The 21,110-nt window shown below is 46.1% G+C and overlaps 1 protein-coding gene across 4 annotated transcripts in view; it reads left to right on the top strand.

The window, feature by feature from the left end:
* The window catches only part of SH3GL3 (SH3 domain containing GRB2 like 3, endophilin A3), a 223,483-nt gene that overhangs the window by 123,977 nt on the left and 78,396 nt on the right, over positions 1-21,110 (top strand). For 3 of the 4 annotated variants that reach the window (XM_063925952.1, XM_063925950.1, XM_063925951.1), the window contains exons 2-4: positions 7,384-7,452; positions 16,661-16,733; positions 19,190-19,333. In XM_063925952.1, the coding sequence (XP_063782022.1) occupies positions 7,444-7,452; positions 16,661-16,733; positions 19,190-19,333 (226 nt within the window). In that variant the 5' untranslated portion in view covers positions 7,384-7,443. The remainder of the gene's footprint in view (positions 1-7,383; positions 7,453-16,660; positions 16,734-19,189; positions 19,334-21,110) is intronic. The other variant, XM_063925953.1, reaches the window with a different exon arrangement.

The raw sequence follows: 21,110 nt of genomic DNA, 5'->3' as shown, positions 1-21,110 counted from the left end.
ACATATAAACACAAACAATCTTTGTGTTAACATTTATTACAAAATTTCTCGCTAATAAATTTTTGGCCTAGGGGTGCTATGAATAAAATGCTGATACTCAAGGGTGCCATGATTCCAAAAAGTTTGGGAACCACTGGTCTACCAATAAGAGCCCATCCTATCGTGTCCAGCTCAGCCAAATACAATTTATTAGACCTCCATGCAGAGACACCTTTTTTTGTTAGAACTACAGTATGCACTTAAATTATTAAGGGGGAGATGAGCGGTAAGCGGGTCGCTGGCGGGAATGGCGGCACTAGGTAGGAGCGCAGCTCTGCTTACAGGCTGTGCTCCAGGGAGGCTCAGCCGGACACACGCTGCGTCGGGTAACGCCGTGAGGGGCGCGCTGGGCCAGACATCTTACCCACACTGGCCACACAGCTAACAGGTTTTTACAGCTAGTTAGCACAATCTTACAAATCCTCAGGACCAGTATAAAGAATAAAGTGCGAGAAGATGCGCGCCATTTTAGGGGGTGGAGCTTCCAACTGAGCGCAGCTCCTCTGACAGGACCCCAGATCTCCACTGTGGTACCAGGGGGTCTTAGTGGGGGGGGGAGCAGTGTAACTGTTATAAACACTATACTGGTGCTTGTTTATTGCGACCCAGCTTATTTTTACTACTGAAGATGGGGGCGCTGTGTGGCTGGCTCTGAACTCTGTGTCTCTCTGAGACTCTGCCTACATATACTGTGTTTTTACCATTGTGTGTGTGTGTGTGTGTGTGTGTAGGTGTCCCTTTACAATGTCCAGCTGAATGTCTCTCATCCACTGGGGACTCACTACCCTATACTCAGGATAATGTTCACTCCCAGTCCAGTGGGGCTAAAACCCCCGTGGTTGGCTTCCATTAAAGGGATGATTTCAAATATTTCAACTAAACTGCCTAATAATGAAAAGGAAACACAATTCTTGAGGCAGTCTATGGATGACCTGATACATAGAGATTCAGCTCCCATACCTGCACCCCAGGCTCTCGCCATTTGCCCACAAAAACGTACCCTGGTCCAAATCATGCAGGCTGACACGGATCCTGATGCATCAGATCAGGAAGAGGGGGAAGTAGATGCAAGTGGGGGGGGTAGCATCCTGTCACAGGGAATTCAGGCCCTCATTGAAGCTGCCAGAACTGTCCTACATATCACTGACAAGTCAGGAGGCTGAGGAGGAATCTTATTTTAATTTAAAAAAAAATACTCTGTTAATTTCCCTGCTTCAAAGCAATTAAATGCCCTCTTTGAAGAAGCGTGGGTTAACCCTGATAAAAAGTTTCAGATCCCTAAGAGAGTGATTTCTTCCTTTCCCTTTCCTGCAGAGGATAGGAAGAAATGGGAAATCCCGCCGATTGTGGATGCATCGGTATCCAGGTTATCACGTAAAATAGTCTTACCGGTCCCTAGGGCAGCCTCCTTAAAGGATGCTGCTGACCGCAAGATTGAGACCACCCTCAAGTCTTTATACACGTCGGCTGGGGTGGCCCAGAGACCCACTATTGTTTGTGCATGGATCATTAGGGCCATTGCTAAATGATCAGGTATTCTCATAGATGATTTAGATGATGTTGTTTTACTCCTGCAGCATATCCATGATTCTGCTAACTTTATGGTTGAAGCCATCAAAGAAATTGGTCTACTCAATGCATGCACCACTGCCATGACAGTGTCGGCACGCAGGGGCTTATGGCTACGCCAGTGGACTGTGGACACGGATTCCAGAAAAGATGTGGAAAATCTTCCTTTCATGGGAGAGGCTCTGTTTGGAGATTAACTGGATAAGTGGATATCCAAGGTTACGGCGGGTAAGTCTACATACCTTCCCTCCGCAGCGGCACCTGCTAGGAAAACCTATTCTGGTCCAACTCTGCAGTCCTTTTGGACCTTGAAATTTAAAGGCAAATCCAAGGGTTCTTCTACAACCTTCAAAGGGAATAGAGGTAAACCCAGAAAACCCGCTACTGCAGGTTCACAAGATCAGGCCTCTGGGGCTGCTTCCTCAAAGCCCTCAGCATGACGGTGGCGCACACTGCCTGGAAGCCTGGAAGATAGGCAGGTGGGAGCCCGATTACATTATTTCAGTCACATTTTGGCAACATCTTGCCATGATCCCTGGGTAAAAGATCTTATTACACAGGGATACAGACTGGAGTTTTGAGAACTCCCACCTCCCAGATTCTTGAAATCAGGCTTGCCAGCTTCTCCAGAAGCAGGTTTGATCTTACAGGCAGCAATTCAAAAACTGGTATAGACTCATGTCATTGTTCCAGTTCCGATTCACCTACACTACGAAGGTTATTATTCCAACCTGTTTGTAGTGCTGAAGCTGGACGGTTCGTTAAGGGCCATTTTAAACCTCAAGTCACTGAAACCGTATTTACGAGGGTGTTCAAGTTCAAGATGAAGTCTCTGAGAGCAGTGATCTCAGGTCTGGAGGAATGGGAATTCCTGGTACCTTCATGTTCCGATCTGGCCGCCTCATAAGGCTTATCTAAGGTTTGCATTACAGGACTGTCACTACCAGTTCCAGGCCTTGCCATTTGGCCTCTCCACAGCACCAAGGGTGTTCACCAAGGTACTGGCAGAGATGATGATGTTTCTCCTCCGCATGCAGGGAGTAAACATAATACAGTACCTGGACGACCTTCTGATCAAGGCGCCGTCCAGAGAGAAGCTGTTGCACAGCATCGCCCTATCAACTTGATTGCTCCAGGATCACGGCTGGATTCTGAACCTGCCAAAATCTCACCTGGAACCAACACAGAGGCTTCCGTTTTTGGGAATGATTCTGGATACGGAGGCACAGAGAGTATTCCTTCCAATGGAAAAGGCATTGGTGATCCAGTCAATGGTGCGGGACGTCCTAAGACCATCTCGGATATCAGTGCATCTTTGCATTTGCCTCCTAGGAAAGATGGTAGCCTCTTACGAGGCTCTACAGTACAGAAGGTTTCACGCAAGACCCTTCCAGCTGGGTCTGATGGACAAGTGGTCCGGATCGCATCTTCACATGCACCAGAGGATACGTCTGTCGCCAAAGGCTAGGATCTCCCTTTTGTGGTGCCTTCAGACGTCTCACCTGACCAAAGGCCGAAGGTTCGGGATTCAAGATTGGATTCTGCTAACCACAGACGCAAGCCTCAGAGGTTGGGGAGCAGTCACCCAAGGGGAGCAGTTCCAAGGAAAGTGGTTATGTCAGGAAGCCGTCCTTCCGATCAACATTCTTGAACTAAGGGCAGTATACAACGCCCTTCTCCTAGCGTCCCATCTTTGTGATCGAGCTGTTCAAGTCCAGTCGGACAACGTGACGGTGGTGTCTTACATAAACCGACAGGGCGGAACGAAGAGCAGAGCAGCCAAGTCAGAGGTAACAAGAATCCTCCTCTGGGCGGAAAGGCACGTGGTGGCGTTGTCGGCGATCTTCATTCCAGGAGTAGATAACTGGGAAGCAGACTTCCTCAGCAGACACGACCTCCAACCAGGAGAGTGGGGACCTCACCCGCAGGTGTTCGAGTCCTTGACACATCGATGGGGCATTCCTCAAATCGACATGATGGCCTCTCGTCTCAACAAGAAGCTCAAGCGGCACTGTTCCAGGTCGAGAGACCCGCAAGCAGTGGCGGTGGACCCTCTGGTGACTCCATGGATCTACCAGATGGTGTACATGTTTCCGCCTCTTCCGTTGATCCTAAGGGTTCTCAAAAGAATAAAAAGGGAAAAGGTGCAAGCAATTCTCATTGCTCCGGACTGGCCAAGAAGGGCCTGGTACGCAGATCTACGGGAGTTGCTCCTTGGAGGACCCGTGGCCTCTTCCTCTTCGCGAGGATCTTCTACAGCAAGGGCCGTTCCTCTATCAAGACTTACCGCGGCTACGTTTAACGGCATGGAGGTTGAGCGTCAGATTCTAGCCCGGAAAGGGATTCCGGATAGGGTGATTCCTACTTTGATCCAAGCCAGAAAGGGGGTAACGTCTAAGCATTACCACCATATTTGCAAGAAGTACGTCGCTTGGTGTGAGACCAGGAAAATTCTTGCAGCAGAATTTAAGCTGGGGCGTTTTCTTCTTTTTCTGCAGGCTGGAGTGGATGTGGGCCTACGTTTGGGCTCCTTAAAAGTCCAGATTTCGGCCTTGTCCATTTTCTTCCAGAAACAATTGGCATCTCTTCCGGAGATTCAGTCCTTTTTGAGAGGTGTTCTACACATTCAACCGCCCTTTGTGCCTCCTACGGCACCTTGGGATCTCAATGTTGGGTTGCACTTCCTCCAGTCGGATTGGTTTGAGCCCTTACAGGCAGTGGACGTTAAGTTTCTTACGTGGAAGACAGTTACACTGTTGGCCCTGGCTTCGGCCAGGCGAGTGTCGGAACTGGGGGCATTGTCTCACAAGAGCCCCTACTTGATTTTTCACGAGGATCAAGTAGGGGCTCGCCCAGCAGGACTTGTGACGTGGATCCATTGTCCGGAGTGCCGGCGTGTGAGGTCCGTTTGGAGTCCGTGCGGCTGAAAGATCACAGCGGCTATTGGTATCCAGGGAGCAACGGTGTTCATCGGTGTGGGCTATCCGGAGGCTACACTGTTTATCTACATTCCGCTGGTTACCTTTTACCTTGAATGTATGTATGTGAGTGAATACTTTGTCAGTAAATTACTTGTGATTTTACACTCACCATTGCGCCCTCCATTGTTTTTCTTTTCCACATGTGCTTAGGAGTACGGGTTTACTCTTGGAGGATTGCTGCAATAATACATTTGGACTTATATCTATCTCAAGACTTTATTGTTTGAATGCGCGACTATATTTTATCTTTAATATATATATATATAAACATATATTTATATTTTGGGAGGTGCCTATTTTGTCAGTCCCGGGCCCCACAATTTCTGATGGCAGCCCTGTCACCGTTTGTATGAGACGTGTGCCCCAATGTAGATTGTTAAGAAGGGAACCTTCGCTATTGAGTATCACCCTGGGCTGCAACATTTCCAGCAGCAGCGCTGCATACACCGAGATAGGTGTCCTCTGCCTATACCGAAGCACGCAATCACTACACTGCACTAGAGGACATATCATCCATAACATAGATAATATTGTATCTTGATTGTCTTTTGAGTTTGCCATTGTGTTTCCCGCTGACCAACTGCCAAAAAAGGGAATAGCTTTAGTAGGGGAGTGCCGATGGGAAAGATGATTCCCTGAGAACAAGTAGAATGATCCCTGCTTGTGTAACGTCCATCCTGCTTGTGTGATGTTCTTTATTTATCTTATATCTCCGTCTATGTTCCTTCTATTGGACCTCCTTTTCCATGTGAGTACAATCAGTGGCATCAAGAGGGTGGGTGGAGCGGGTACAAATGACCTGGGACATCTGACCACACACCCCTGCCCCCCCTCGAGTATACCTATGCTGTGGTCGGCCGACAGCAGCGCCATCTTCCTGGTAATATATTCAGGAAGATGGCGCCGCACATAGAAAGTAAAGGCTCTGGCAATGTGCCAGAATCTTTGCTCTCTAATTACCAGCGTCATCTTCAAAAATATCACTGGGAATATGGCTCTGGCCGTGGAGGAGGATTCCGCTTCCTGATCAAGTAAGGTAGGAAGCGGATGCCCTCCCCAGGCCCCCCTGTCCTCCCTGTGTTAAAATGGTGCCCCCTTGTGTGCCATTTTAAAAAAAAATACTTTCATATTAAATTGCATAGTAACGCCCACTTTCATAAGCCTCTCCCCCGTCCCTTTAAACAGCCCTGAGTACAATTTAACACTGCATTGCCTGCAGTAACTTCCTTATCTCACTAAATTCCCTGTCACACCCTTTGTGCCGTAATCCTATAACGGACTTGCCACTCAATACTGTCCCAATACTACATGGCTTATAGGCATCGAGTTCACTAGGTGCTCTGCTTTTCTGTTCCTTCTCTAGTGAGGTGTGGCAGTGAGCGCCTTTATCAAAGCCTTCCAGCTCTCAGTCTAACCCACTGCTACAAAGCCCAAATTACCTTATTAAGCAGCTGCCCCTCTGATTAGGAGTTCCAGTAGATCCTTGTTACTTTTGGATGTTAAAGACAGGTGTGGTATGGAAGGTCGACAGTAACTAGGCCGACAGTGTCTAGGTCGACCACTATTGGTCGACAGTAGCTATAGGTTGACATGAGTTTTTGATGGGGATTTTTTTTGGTGTAGTTTTCTCCGTACAGTGACCGGGAACCCCAATTAGTGCACCGTGTCCCCTCGCAGGTTACTATTCCCAATAGTAGTCCGCGTGGATCGTTAAGTATGAAAAGGTTCAAAAAAAGAAAAAAAATTGAGAAATTCATGTCGACCTTTTGACCTGTCGACATAGAACATGTCGACCTAGAGACCCTATCGACCTAGTTATTGTCGACCTAGTTACTGTGGAACTAGAGATCGGATCCCGTTGAAGACCATGCACTTATAGGTTGTGGCAGGGAACTATAGAATACACGTATTCAGCTACTTTCTGTTAGCGATGCTGAACACTTCTACAATGGGTCCCTGTCCCCTGTGTAATTGCAGCGGCTCTCAGATCATACTTGGGACATTGAATTGGAAATCTTACTGTATGTCCCAACCGGGTGCCTAAGCCTAGTTACATCAGTGATCTCAAGTATAATTGTGCAAGACGAATCATGTTTTTTAAGTGGAGTTTGGGGTAGAAGTAAATCACACGCTAAGTAATGGGCATGGTGACACTAGGACCAATGGTAATGCTAGCGGGTACATGGCTTAAAGTAAATGGTCGACAGAAGAAATACTGTGAGCTAGCTTACTCAGATGACGGCTTGCTGTACATTTGGGGCCAAATGTCATAGAGTGAGAGTTTCAGAAAGTGAGAGATTTGGTAAGGTTTTGCAGGGTTTTTTTTAAAGTGGCAATCATTTACACAGCAAGATCAACCTGGTTTTGCAGTGTAAATGATTGCCACTTTAAAAAAAAAAAAAAAAACCTGAAAAACCTTACCAAATCTCTCATTTTTGATTTCCACATAAGTACTGGTATAAATTAAGTTTTTAATAAAGGTGGGTTTTTTTTTTATAGAGACAAATATTTCTAAACAATTGCTTAGCTTTCTATGAGGATATTCTTTGTTGGATTGTGAATGAATGTAAATGTAATAGAGAAGTACTAAAGCCAATGTACTGTGCTAGAGTAATAACCTGACAGTTTCTGATTTCATATGACTATAATGCCGTTCTGTAGTAGTGTTTCTTTAGGTTGCTGATTTCTTGAAGCAGTATTTAAGGAGCATGCTGTTACTGTATGTTACGTATACTATGATAACATGTTCTGTATACTATGTGAATTCATTATGTGATATTACTTCCTCCTGCAGCTCTTAAGTGAAAAAATTAGTGGAGCGGAAGGAACAAAACTCGATAATGATTTTCAAGAAATGGAAAGAGTAAGATTAAACTGTTGATTTTTTTTTGTGATAAAATAGCAGAACACATTGCCTCGTTAATACAAGAAAGTATGTTAACTCATATAGGAGGGGATGCAGTTAAATTGCTGGCAGTAGGGATCCCGGCGGTCAGGATACTGATGTCGGAATTCAGACTGCTGACAATGCTACCAGCCGGAATGCCTGCTCAGAGGGTATTCCCACTCGTGGGTGTCCACAACACCCATAAAGTGGAAATATAACCTGTGGTGAGCGCAGTGAGCCACCAAGCCCGCAGCGTGGCGAGCACAGCAAGCCTGCAAGAGGACTCTCTGCGCTCGCCCTGCTGCCGGCATACCGACGGCCGGGATGCTGCTGTCTGTATACTGAGGGCCGCATCATGACCATAGGTAAAACATACTGATGTCTATAGGAGTGCACAGTGCTTACACATGTACACATATTTGACTGCAGTGCACGCTCTCTGTCATGAGTGCACGCTCTCTGTCATGAGTGCACGCTCCCTTTCTGCTTTCTCGGAAATTGTCTCATGCTGCTGTATCGTTGCTTCAGTTTTGCATATTGTTTCTTTTGGAGGACTCCAGGTTTACCACTCATAAAATTAACATGAAAATTGTATTTATTTATTTCTCGGACGTCCTAGTGGATGCTGGGAACTCCGTAAGGACCATGGGGAATAGCGGCTCCGCAGGAGACTGGGCACAAAAGTAAAAGCTTTAGGACTAGCTGGTGTGCACTGGCTCCTCCCCCTATGACCCTCCTCCAAGCCCCAGTTAGATTTTTGTGCCCGGCCGAGAAGGGTGCATGCTAGGTAGCTCTCCAGAGCTGCTTAGAGTAAAAGTTTTAAATAGGTTTTTTTATTTTCAGTGAGACCTGCTGGCAACAGGCTCACTGCATCGTGGGACTAAGGGGAGAAGAAGCGAACTCACCTGAATGCAGAGTGGATTGGGCTTCTTGGCTACTGGACATTAGCTCCAGAGGGACGATCACAGGTTCAGCCTGGATGGGTCCCGGAGCCGCGCCGCCGGCCCCCTTACAGAGCCAGAAGAGCGAAGAGGTCCGGAAAAATCGGCGGCAGAAGACGTTCCTGTCTTCAATAAGGTAGCGCACAGCACTGCAGCTGTGCGCCATTGCTCTCAGCACACTTCACACTCCGGTCACTGAGGGTGCAGGGCGCTGGGGGGGAGCGCCCTGAGACGCAATAAAACATGTTTTAAACCTTATATGGCTAAAGAAATGCATCACATATAGCTCCTGGGCTATATGGATGCATTTAACCCCTGCCAGTTTTCCTAAAAAAAGCGGGAGAAAAGGCCGCCGAAAAAGGGGCGGAGCCTATCTCCTCAGCACACAAGCGCCATTTTCCCTCACAGCTCCGCTGGAAGGACGGCTCCCTGACTCTCCCCTGCAGTCCTGCTACAGAATCAGGGTAAAACAAGAGAGGGGGGGCACTAATTGGCAGAAAATACATATACAGCAGCTATAGAAGGGAGAAACACTTATATAAGGTTATCCCTGCATATATATAGCGCTCTGGTGTGTGCTGGCAAACTCTCCCTCTGTCTCCCCAAAGGGCTCGTGGGGTCCTGTCCTCTATCAGAGCATTCCCTGTGTGTGTGCTGTGTGTCGGTACGATTGTGTCGACATGTATGAGGAGGAAAATGATGTGGAGGCGGAGCAATTGCCTGTAATAGTGATGTCACCCCCTAGGGAGTCGACACCTGACTGGATGGTCGTATGGAAGGAATTACGTGACAGTGTCAGCACTTTGCAAAAAACTGTTGACGACATGAGACAGCCGGCAAATCAGTTAGTGCCTGTCCAGGCGTCTCAAACACCGTCAGGGGCTCTAAAGCGCCCGTTACCTCAGATGGTCGACACAGACCCAGACACGGATACTGACTCCAGTGTCGACGGTGACGAGACAAACGTAATGTCCAGTAGGGCCACACGTTACATGATCACGGCAATGAAGGAGGCTTTGAACATTTCTGATACTACAAGTACCACAAAAAAGGGTATTATGTGGGGTGTGAAAAAACTACCCATAGTTTTTCCTGAATCAGATGAATTAAATGAGGTGTGTGACAAAGCGTGGGTTTCCCCCGATAAAAAACTGCTGATTTCTAATAAATTATTGGCATTATACCCTTTCCCGCCAGAGGTTAGGGCGCGTTGGGAAACACCCCCTAGGGTAGATAAGGCGCTCACACGCTTATCAAAACAAGTGGCGTTACCGTCTCCTGATACGGCCGCCCTCAAGGAACCAGCTGATAGAAAGCTGGAAAATATCCTAAAAGGTATATACACACATACTGGTGTTATACTACGACCAGCAATCGCCTCAGCCTGGATGTGCAGCGCTGGAGTGGCTTGGTCGGATTCCCTGACTGAAAATATTGATACCCTGGATAGGGACAGTATATTGTTGACTATAGAGCATTTAAAGGATGCATTACTATATATGCGAGATGCACAGAGGGATATTTGCACCCTGGCATCAAGAGTAAGTGCGTTGTCCATTTCTGCCAGAAGAAGTTTATGGACACGACAGTGGTCAGGTGATGCGGATTCAAAACGGCATATGGAAGTTTTGCCGTATAAAGGGGAGGAGTTATTTGGGGTCGGTCTATCAGACCTGGTGGCCACGGCGACGGCTGGAAAATCCACCTTTTTACCCCAGGTCACCTCTCAGCAGAAAAAGACACCGTCTTTTCAAACTCAGTCCTTTCGTTCCCATAAGGGCAAGCGGGCAAAAGGCCACTCATTTCTGCCCCGGGGCAGAGGAAGGGGAAAAAGACTGCAGCAAGCAGCCTCTTCCCAGGATCAGAAGCCCTCCCCCGCTTCTGCCAAGTCTTCAGCATGACGCTGGGGCTTTACAAGCGGACTCGGGCACGGTGGGGGCCCGTCTCAAAAATTTCAACGCGCAGTGGGCTCACTCGCAAGTGGACCCCTGGATCCTGCAGGTAGTATCACAGGGGTACAAATTGGAATTCGAGACGTCTCCCCCTCGCCGGTTCCTGAAGTCTGCTCTACCAACGTCTCCCTCCGACAGGGAGGCAGTATTGGAAGCTATTCACAAGCTGTATTCCCAGCAGGTGATAATCAAGGTACCCCTCCTACAGCAGGGAAAGGGGTATTATTCCACGCTGTTTGTGGTACCGAAGCCGGACAGCTCGGTGAGACCGATTTTAAATCTGAAATCATTGAACACTTACAAAAAAAGGTTCAAATTCAAGATGGAATCACTCAGAGCAGTGATAGCGAACCTGGAAGAAGGGGACTATATGGTGTCTCTGGACATCAAAGATGCTTATCTCCATGTCCCAATCTACCCTTCTCACCAAGGGTACCTCAGGTTTGTGGTACAGAACTGTCATCAGTTTCAGACGCTGCCGTTTGGATTGTCCACGGCACCACGGGTCTTTACCAAGGTAATGGCCGAAATGATGATTCTTCTTCGAAGAAAAGGCGTCTTAATTATTCCTTACTTGGACGATCTCCTGATAAGGGCAAGGTCCAGGGAACAGTTAGAGGTCGGAGTAGCACTATCTCAGGTGGTGCTACGTCAGCACGGGTGGATTCTAAATATTCCAAAATCGCAGCTGATTCCAACAACACTGTTCCTAGGGATGATTCTGGACACAGTCCAGAAAAAGTTGTTTCTCCCAGAGGAGAAGGCCAGTGAGTTATCCGAGCTAGTCAGGAACCTCCTGAAACCAGGACAAGTGTCAGTGCATCAATGCACAAGGGTCCTGGGAAAGATGGTGGCTTCTTACGAAGCGATTCCATTCGGAAGATTCCATGCAAGAACGTTTCAGTGGGATCTGCTGGACAAATGGTCCGGATCGCATCTTCAGATGCATCAGCGGATAACCCTATCTCCAAGGACAAGGGTGTCTCTCCTGTGGTGGTTGCAGAGTGCTCATCTTCTAGAGGGCCGCAGATTCGGCATTCAGGACTGGATTCTGGTGACCACGGATGCCAGCCTGAGAGGCTGGGGAGCAGTCACACAGGGAAGAAATTTCCAGGGCTTGTGGTCAAGCATGGAAACGTCTCTTCACATAAATATCCTGGAACTAAGGGCAATTTACAATGCCCTAAGTCAAGCAAGGCCTCTGCTTCAGGGTCAGTCGGTTTTGATACAATCGGACAACATCACGGCAGTCGCAAACGTAAACAGACAGGGCGGCACAAGAAGCAGGAGGGCAATGGCAGAAGCTGCAAGAATTCTTCGCTGGGCGGAAAATCATGTGACAGCACTGTCAGCGGTGTTCATTCCGGGAGTGGACAACTGGGAAGCAGACTTCCTCAGCAGACACGACCTCCACCCGGGGGAGTGGGGACTTCACCCAGAAGTCTTCCACGTGATTGTAAACCGTTGGGAAAAACCAAAGGTGGACATGATGGTGTCTCGTCTCAACAAGAAACTAGACAGATATTGCGCCAGGTCAAGGGACCCTCAGGCAATAGCGGTGGACGCTCTGGTAACACCGTGGGTGTACCAGTCAGTGTATGTGTTCCCTCCTCTGCCTCTCATACCCAAAGTACTGAGAATCATAAGAAGGAGAGGAGTAAGAACTATACTCGTGGCTCCGGATTGGCCAAGAAGGACTTGGTACCCGGAACTTCAAGAGATGCTCACGGAGGACCCGTGGCCTCTACCTCTCAGAAAGGACCTGCTCCAGCAGGGACCTTGTCTGTTCCAAGACTTACCGCGGCTGCGTTTGACGGCATGGAGGTTGAACGCCGGATCCTGAAGGAAAAAGGCATTCCAGATGAAGTCATCCCTACCCTGGTCAAGGCCAGAAAGGATGTAACCGCAAAACATTATCACCGCATTTGGCGGAAATATGTTGCGTGGTGTGAGGCCAAGAAGGCCCCTACAGAGGAATTTCAACTGGGTCGTTTCTTGCATTTCCTGCAAACAGGACTATCTATGGGCCTAAAATTAGGGTCCATTAAGGTTCAAATTTCGGCCCTGTCAATCTTCTTCCAAAAAGAACTGGCTTCAGTGCCTGAAGTTCAGACGTTTGTCAAAGGGGTACTGCATATACAGCCTCCTTTTGTGCCTCCAGTGGCACCTTGGGATCTCAATGTAGTGTTGAGTCTCCTAAAATCACATTGGTTTGAACCACTCACCACTGTGGAATTGAAATATCTCACATGGAAAATGGTCATGCTGTTAGCCCTGGCTTCAGCCAGGCGTGTCTCAGAATTGGCGGCTTTATCATATAAAAGCCCTTACCTAATTTTTCATTCAGACAGGGCAGAACTGAGGACTCGCCCTCAATTTCTCCCTAAGGTGGTTTCAGCGTTTCACATGAACCAGCCTATTGTGGTACCTGCGGCTACTAGGGACTTGGAGGACTCCAAGTTGCTGGACGTAGTCAGGGCCCTGAAAATATATGTTTCCAGGACGGCTGGAGTCAGAAAATTTGACTTGCTGTTTATCCTGTATGCACCCAACAAGCTGGGTGCTCCTGCTTCTAAGCAGACGATTGCTCGTTGGATTTGTAGTACAATTCAGCTTGCACATTCTGTGGCAGGCCTGCCACAGCCAAAATCTGTAAAAGCCCATTCCACAAGGAAAGTGGGCTCATCTTGGGCGGCTGCCCGAGGGGTCTCGGCTTTACAACTTTGCCGAGCAGCTACTTGGTCAGGGGCAAACACGTTTGCTAAATTTTACAAATTCGATACCCTGGCTGAGGAGGACCTGGAGTTCTCTCATTCGGTGCTGCAGAGTCATCCGCACTCTCCCGCCCGTTTGGGAGCTTTGGTATAATCCCCATGGTCCTTACGGAGTTCCCAGCATCCACTAGGACGTCAGAGAAAATAAGAATTTACTTACCGATAATTCTATTTCTCATAGTCCGTAGTGGATGCTGGGCGCCCATCCCAAGTGCGGATTGTCTGCAATACTTGTATATAGTTATTGTTACAAAAATCGGGTTGTTTATTGTTGTGAGCCATCTTTTCAGAGGCTCCTACGTTTATCATACTGTTAACTGGGTTCAGATCACAAGTTGTACGGTGTGATTGGTGTGGCTGGTATGAGTCTTACCCGGGATTCAAGATCCTTCCTTATTATGTACGCTCGTCCGGGCACAGTATCCTAACTGAGGCTTGGAGGAGGGTCATAGGGGGAGGAGCCAGTGCACACCAGCTAGTCCTAAAGCTTTTACTTTTGTGCCCAGTCTCCTGCGGAGCCGCTATTCCCCATGGTCCTTACGGAGTTCCCAGCATCCACTACGGACTATGAGAAATAGAATTATCGGTAAGTAAATTCTTATTTTTTTTGCATTGGTTATTTATGTCTAGAGATTCATCTTGCCACTTCAGTGTGACCCACTGAAAGTCGTGACTGACACCCAATCTCTGGCTCCTCTAAGGCTCTGGTTAGTTAACATTAAATAAGCCTCTGCAAACATCCACTAAAATGAAAACAGCAAACGGTGCTTAACATCCATTAATGAAACACATTTAAATATCTTGTACCACAGCATGAGATCTCTTTTCTACTGTTGGCTGCAGTATGGAAAACAACTTTGTGACTTACAGCTACATGCTGCTCTCTTCCAGAAAACTCTTCTTCCCTCTCCAGACCTCCCCTATTTCCCCCTCTATCGCATCTGCTGTTTTCTATCTGCTATCTCTCCTTGGATGTCTGAGTGCTTTGTTCATCTTCATGTCTAAAACTGATCTTGTCCTCTACCCCCCTACTCCCATCCCCGTTATATATTGGAAACCGTACTCTCTCCTCTGTCCCATAATCCGCTGCCTGGGTATCCTCCTCTGCGCTTCCCTCACCTTCACTCCCCACATCCTGCCCGTTTTCTAACAATGCTGTTTCCAGTTTTTGTAACATCAGGATCACACCCTGGATGCAGCTCTCTTGTCTTCACTCGCTACTCCCCTCTCATCTGGACTATTGCAACCTTATCCTCTCTGGCCTTCCTTTCACCCACTTCACTTAGCACTGCTGCTCCTCTTATTTTCCATTCTCGTCATCCTGCATTGGCCACTCAACTTAGCCAGCCACTACACTGCCTCATTATCCCCTATAGAATTCTGTACAAACTCATTTATAGAGCCCACAGTCACTGATCACTCCCTACATCTCCAAACTCATTTACATCCACATTCCTTCCCACCCTATACCAAGGATTGCTTCGTCACCTCCCCTTTGGTTACATCTTCTTACTCCCACCTCCAATACCTCTCCCTGGCTGCTCCCCACCTCTATAACTCACTGCCATGCCCACTCTGACTGCCCACCAGTCTCCACAGGTTCAAACATGCCCTAAAAACTCACCTCTTCATAAAAGCCTACAGTCCCCCTCCTAATTCATTCTCTTCCCCTGCCCACCTACACTTCCACCCAATGTCTCCATCTCTGTTACACACATCTCACTTATAGTTTATAAGCTAAAGCTGTCTGCTCTCATGTCCTCCTCCTCTCACTATCCACGTCACCAGGACAACTATATCATACACCTCCTCTCTGAGCATTTACAGTCGGTCCAAGTGTCCATATCTCCCTAATCCCCTATCCTCCTACAGTGTCTCTGGTCCTGCTTGCTCAGTCTTAGCTCCTGGGCATAGACCCAACCCACGCTGATTTGCTTGATTCCTGTCTGCTCACTCACCTGATTGTCTGTTCAAGCTATGAGATGCTCCATCCTGCTCTGTACCTTGTGGGTGTTCTGCTATCCATTGCTGTGTGTTCCTGTGTAATGTTCTGTATTGTAACTTATGTACTCTTTTGCTGTGTGCTATTTGTATGTTTCTGCAGCCCCTAATAATAAGCTAGTCTATATTTGGGAAGCCATTCCCTGATCAGCTAAGATCTTCTATCAGAAGCGCTACATTTTGTTATCCCCCCAGTCAATGGCTTAATGTACTAATCTTCATTTATTCTTATTCACATCGCCAGAAAAAGGGGAGAAAGTCACTTACCCTGCATGTCCTGATTTTTGTAGATTTGTTATTCTGGTTAGTCTCATGAAATAAAGGAATCCTAGCATATACAGTACGAGTCAAAATGTAACATTTATTTAACAACTTCTACTTATACAGCACACACATACTATGCAGCACGATAAATAGTCATTTACATCAGTCCATGCCCTAGTGGAGCTTACAATCTACATTCTCTACCACATGGACACACATAGATACCATCTTTTTGTTCAAAGCCACTCAGTTTTCCAGTATGTTTTTGGATTGGTGGAGGAACTAGAGTACTCAGAGGAAACTCATACAAACATGGAGAGAACATGCAAACTCTGCACAGATAATACATTGGTCTGGAATTGACCTCAGCTCTGTGAGGCAGTAATGCTAATCACTATGCCATTGTGTTGTGGTGTGGAGTTATAAAAATATTTTTTTTGACCCAGCCCCTTTGTGACTCTTTCCTTTTAACATGTCAGTTGAACAGATGTATGGATCTGCAGTGGCAAATGCAGGATTTCTAGAGGGGGGTTTACAAATGCAGTCCACAATCTCACACTCTGCAGAACATTGAATACAGTATTAATAATTAACACTATAGATTGTCTGTAGTATAGGCTGTATTAAACATATTTAAATAAAATAAGTGGCCAGGAAAAGGTTAAACATACTATAATAAATAAATAGGCAAACATAATAGAACCAGTACTTACCACCTGATGGTAAGGCTCCGGTCTCTTCTTCCTGGTAGCTACTCTCTGGTCCAGTGCTCTGATTGAGGACTTAGAACCACACACATAGCAAACTTGGTAGAAGAAGCTGCTACTACTGGGCATGTGCAGCAGCTCTGCTCTGTCCCTTAAACTGCATGATGTGGCGGCAGCTCTAGTAATCATTATATACCATTGCTATTGGCATTAATTGAGCCACTTGCCAAGAGATGGGCCTGGAAACTCCCCTGCGTTTGCCTATGATCTGTACAGAAAAACTTCTCCAGTTGTTCCTAAAAGTATCTGTGTGGCTCCTAATAATATAGAGGATTGCTTACATCCAGCATGTTATTACCTGTAATTGTTCTTTGTGGTGTATGTATCTGTGTATTGTAACCTCTATGGGATGGATGTAAATGTCGATGAATGCAATAAAATCTGCATTTATTCTAAAACATATCTGTCTGTGGCATACTTGGATGTATTATACAAATGTTACTGGGGAATAATTAATATAAATTAACATTGAATTTCTATTTTAGAAAATTGACATCACCAATAAGGTGGTTGCTGAGCTGCTTTCCAAAACCACAGAATATTTGCAGCCAAATCCAGGTAATACTTGGGTTAAAATGTCCCACTGTATGATTTCCCTGCAGAGAGAAGCTACAGGAAATAATGCAATTAAACACAAATGAACTAACTACTAGACGTTACCTCTTCATTTGTATCAGTAAGTACAGGGGATAGTTTTTCCACTACTAGAATTCCTGTCCAACTTGCCTCAGTCTTCTCTTTAATAGGTACAGCCCCTGACATTCAGCTGGACAAGCCAGCAGGAAAGGAAGGAGACACATAGATACCAACTGCACAATAAAGAGGCTTATACTGTAACATATTCAATGCTTTGTTTTATTGAATCAATAAATGTTAATTCTTGTTGAAAACTGTGCACATCTGCAATTAAAATAATAACAGATTTTTCAAAACCGTATGGATGCTACATTTTAAAGGGACCGTTCCATACAAAACTGAAACATCCTTTTTTATGTAGTTCATTAAGTTATACTATAATACTCAAAACTACTTACCTGCTTTCTGCCATTCCATCTGATTTGGTTTATCCTCAAATGAGAGTAATTGTCCTGCTATATGCACCTTGCTTCTACTACTGCCATAATGTGTGCACCCATCTGGACACCTACCTCTCCATAAGAAACCCATATACTTTATCACTGGCAACATGACGTGGGTGCCTTGTTTCCGAAGATCTGTGTGTGGGCATTACCAAAATCACCGGAAGAATGGCACTCTTGTCCTGCAGTGCCAGTTCTTTTGAACCGGCACTGCAATGGCATCAAGAGGAGTAGAACTACTAACAAACCCATCCAGATCAGTGAGAGGGGACGAGAGAAATTGATTGTGCAGACCTTGCCCCAAAGGCATGCAGCCTAGGGAAGAGAGAGCCCCCAGGGGTGGCACAGAGTACCTCCTGCATGTTTCACACAGGTATTGACAAAACCACCTCATGCGTCTAAAGGGCACATCAGCAGCTAAAATTCATCGCTAGCTTATGTATGGTGATATGTCATGGAAACAGGTTTGGGTTTGCTACACTGCCTTTGATAGACGTTGAAGATGAGCAGCGATACAGCCTGCCAAACATGTCCACCACAGGCAGTGCCCCAAACCTAAACCTGTTTCCGTGACATGAAGTATCACCGCACACCTCGACAAGTTGGTGATGAATTTCAGCAGCGGATGTGCCCTTCAGTTGCAGAAATCTATTACACAACACACCTATAATGTTTAACTATGTTTCCGCCAGCCCGCCATCTTACAACTCATGTTGGTTACATAAACACACGCCAAAAAGGGGGTGTTGTTGGCCGGGGAGGGGCGTGGCCGCACAGTCATCACTCTTGGGTGCGTGCCTAGCACTTACGGACATGCTGGATTGCTCACAAGCCTTCCCCTCACTGAATGGAAGCTGTACGCATGCTTTCGATAAGTGCACCTTTATCCACCTGCTGGACATGGCGGCCTGCGGGTGAGAAAGGCACAGGGCAGGCTGTATTAGCAGGCATCTGCCAATACCATGTTCCATCAGTTACATCTCAGAGAGTAATAATTGTAGTGGACTTGTTATCAGATTGTGGTTTTATTCATGTATGAGAAAAAAATATATTTTCTGGGGAATGCTGCAAGATGGCAATGTGCCCAGTGTGCTGAATAGTATAGTGGGCAGTGCTACCACTCCTCAGCTGTCCACAATCCTCTGCCAGCCAGTAGTCATAGATATCTGTGGATTAACTATTGATGGTCACTATCAATGGATGAAACTATCGACTGGGAATCATGAACCGTTTTGCCCACCGATGGTCATCCCTGCTCTATTACTCACCAGACAGCAGGCCACACAGGTGATTATGGGATTTGGTGGGTGGCAATGGGGCGGGGTGGAGGCAGAGCCAGGCTTCTTGCCCCTGAGCCAGTGAAAGTGAAGAAAAAAACATTGTGGGGTTCTGTGCCATCAAGGTCAATGACCATCCCAATAACCAGTAGGAAATACCTGGCAGAGCTGGTATAGAGGAGGGAGGCACACCCTAAGTAACTTATCACTGCATGTTCAATTTACTAACCTGCATGTGGAGTTGCCTCTATCCTCCTCTGCCTCAGCCTTGTGGTGGCCCTTCTTACTGTTCTGGGCTGTGTTATTGAACCACAATCATTGGCCACCCGAGAACTCATGCATGTCTCAGTGATATGCAGGAGTTCCTATCAGATAGTGGGTAGTGATAACAGTGTTGTAATTCCCTAGGTACAGTAATGTATGACTTATGCAAAGCTGTATCAGACTGATTGATCAAGTCTTGTCTGAACTACCTGTGCCATCATACCAAATAACTCTATTGCAGCATTGCTTCTCACCACTCCACCCCACCCATCAAGAGTATTATTAGCATGCGTCTATTCTAGGACTGGAACTCTGTTAACTCTATCCACATATGGACCTGTGTGCATAGCAATATAGAAATTACATTATTCATTTACATCATTTTTATTTTCAGCATATCGAGCCAGACTAGGAATGTTGAACACAATGTCAAAAATCAGAGGACAAGTGAAAACTACAGGTTACCCCCAGACGGAAGGATTACTTGGGGACTGTATGCTGCGATATGGGAGAGAATTGGGAGAAGAGTCAGAGTTTGGTGAGTGGATTTGTATTGGCCCTTCATTATTAGAATGAGCATGAGAATGTCTGTTGTGTGACAATAAATCTATCTAATACTTTATATTGACATTCTGTCATAGCAACATAATGGTAAAGAATGAGTGAGTGTTGGTGGTTAAAGGCTGCAGGTGAAGCCAATGACTTAAATGGCCATTAATTAGTGATTATTGCTATTATAGACTAAATCTATCTTCATGAGTGTAAAAATATATAACAACCTCTTCATGGGAAGAGCTCTCTAAATTGTGTGTGTGTGTGTGTGTGTGTGTGTGGGGGGGGGGGGGGGTGTTATGTTCCCTTTATACACTTTTCTATTGCTAAATTTGTGAATAACTTTTTGGTTCGGATTGTTATTCAATTAATGATGTGTTTGAGAAACATACATCCTGCTAATTAATTAAAGATCTAACCTTATTGTGAGAATGGATTTAAATACCCCCTTCCTTACATTCCAGCATTAAGCCTCTGATAAAATCAGAGCTTTGTGTAGAAACGCGTTAGCCTATTTACTGGATTGCAATTTCTACAGCAGATTTTATATTTGACACACCTAAGTTATGGTTAAGTAGATACTGACTAACAGAAGTGTTTGAATATGATGTATGTTGACTGATCTCCAATCCATCTAAGCTTGCTACTCGTCTTTCAGAGATAATGAAGCCTTTATACATCTCGTATAACGTTCCTTTTTCATTTGGATATTTACCTTAATTAGCAATTGCTAGAACATTAGAATTAAACATAACATATGCTTACTAGTCTAAAGCTGACCTGCACGCTGGCTTTTAAAAGTGAGACAGTCACAAAGCGTATCCTATCTAATAAAAGACTAACGCTGCTCCTCACCTCTATGGAGGAACTCAAGTGTTTTGCTCGCCAGCAGCCACTAGATGGTGCCTGATGGAGCAATTCTAGTGTTACTCCATTCAGGCGCGTACAGCCGCCGGCGCTGACATTACTGTTATGTTGTTCCACCATTTTGATAGGCTGGTCAGCTATAAATCACTTAGGAAATCACCTGGCAGGTTAGATTAAATGAGTTAACACTGGGATGCATAAGAAGATGTGACCACAAAAAGGTTAATTAATCAAATAAACAAAAGGCAATGATCCACTGCACTTGCCACTACTAGATATGGGGTGCATGTGATATGTGACCACATTGTATAAATGAAAATCACTGAGGCTCTGCACTATCGGCAATTGCTGCTTGTTAGCAGAAATAGAGGATGCCTCCTGCCGCCGCAGGAGGCCCGTCGCCATGTTCCTGATCGCGGCACGCCCCCTTTCACGCTGCACCTCCCCCCATTTGGCCGGCCTGGAAACGGAGCGTTGCTGCCCCGCCGCCCTATGACCACCACTGCCTATCAATTGTATTTTCTGCAGCCTCCTGCAGAAAGTGCAGGTGCATGTGCAGGACGGGTGCTACGCATGCCAATAATTCCGGTTGGATCGCGATTTGCGATCCAACCCGAATTAGCCCCAATATACGTACGTACATTTACCAGTGATTTACCACTGATTTTTGTAACTCTGAATGTAGATACATTGGCGGAGATGTATCAAACCTTGGGAAGCGAAAAAAGTGGAGAGAGATAAAGTACCAACCAATCAGCTTCTGTCATTTTACTTGCTGTGTTTGAAAAATAGCAATTAGAAGCTGATTGGTTGGTACTTTCTCTTTTCAAGGTTTTATACATCTCCCCCATTAGGTCTTGATACTGATGTGTGTTGTTTTAATGATGATATACTTT

This window comes from Pseudophryne corroboree, chromosome 6 (genome assembly GCF_028390025.1).
Source record: "Pseudophryne corroboree isolate aPseCor3 chromosome 6, aPseCor3.hap2, whole genome shotgun sequence".
In the NCBI taxonomy this organism is placed as follows: Eukaryota; Metazoa; Chordata; class Amphibia; order Anura; family Myobatrachidae; genus Pseudophryne; species Pseudophryne corroboree.
The sequence above is the reverse complement of the archived record's forward strand: the minus strand, read 5'-3'. Positions and strand labels throughout refer to the sequence as shown.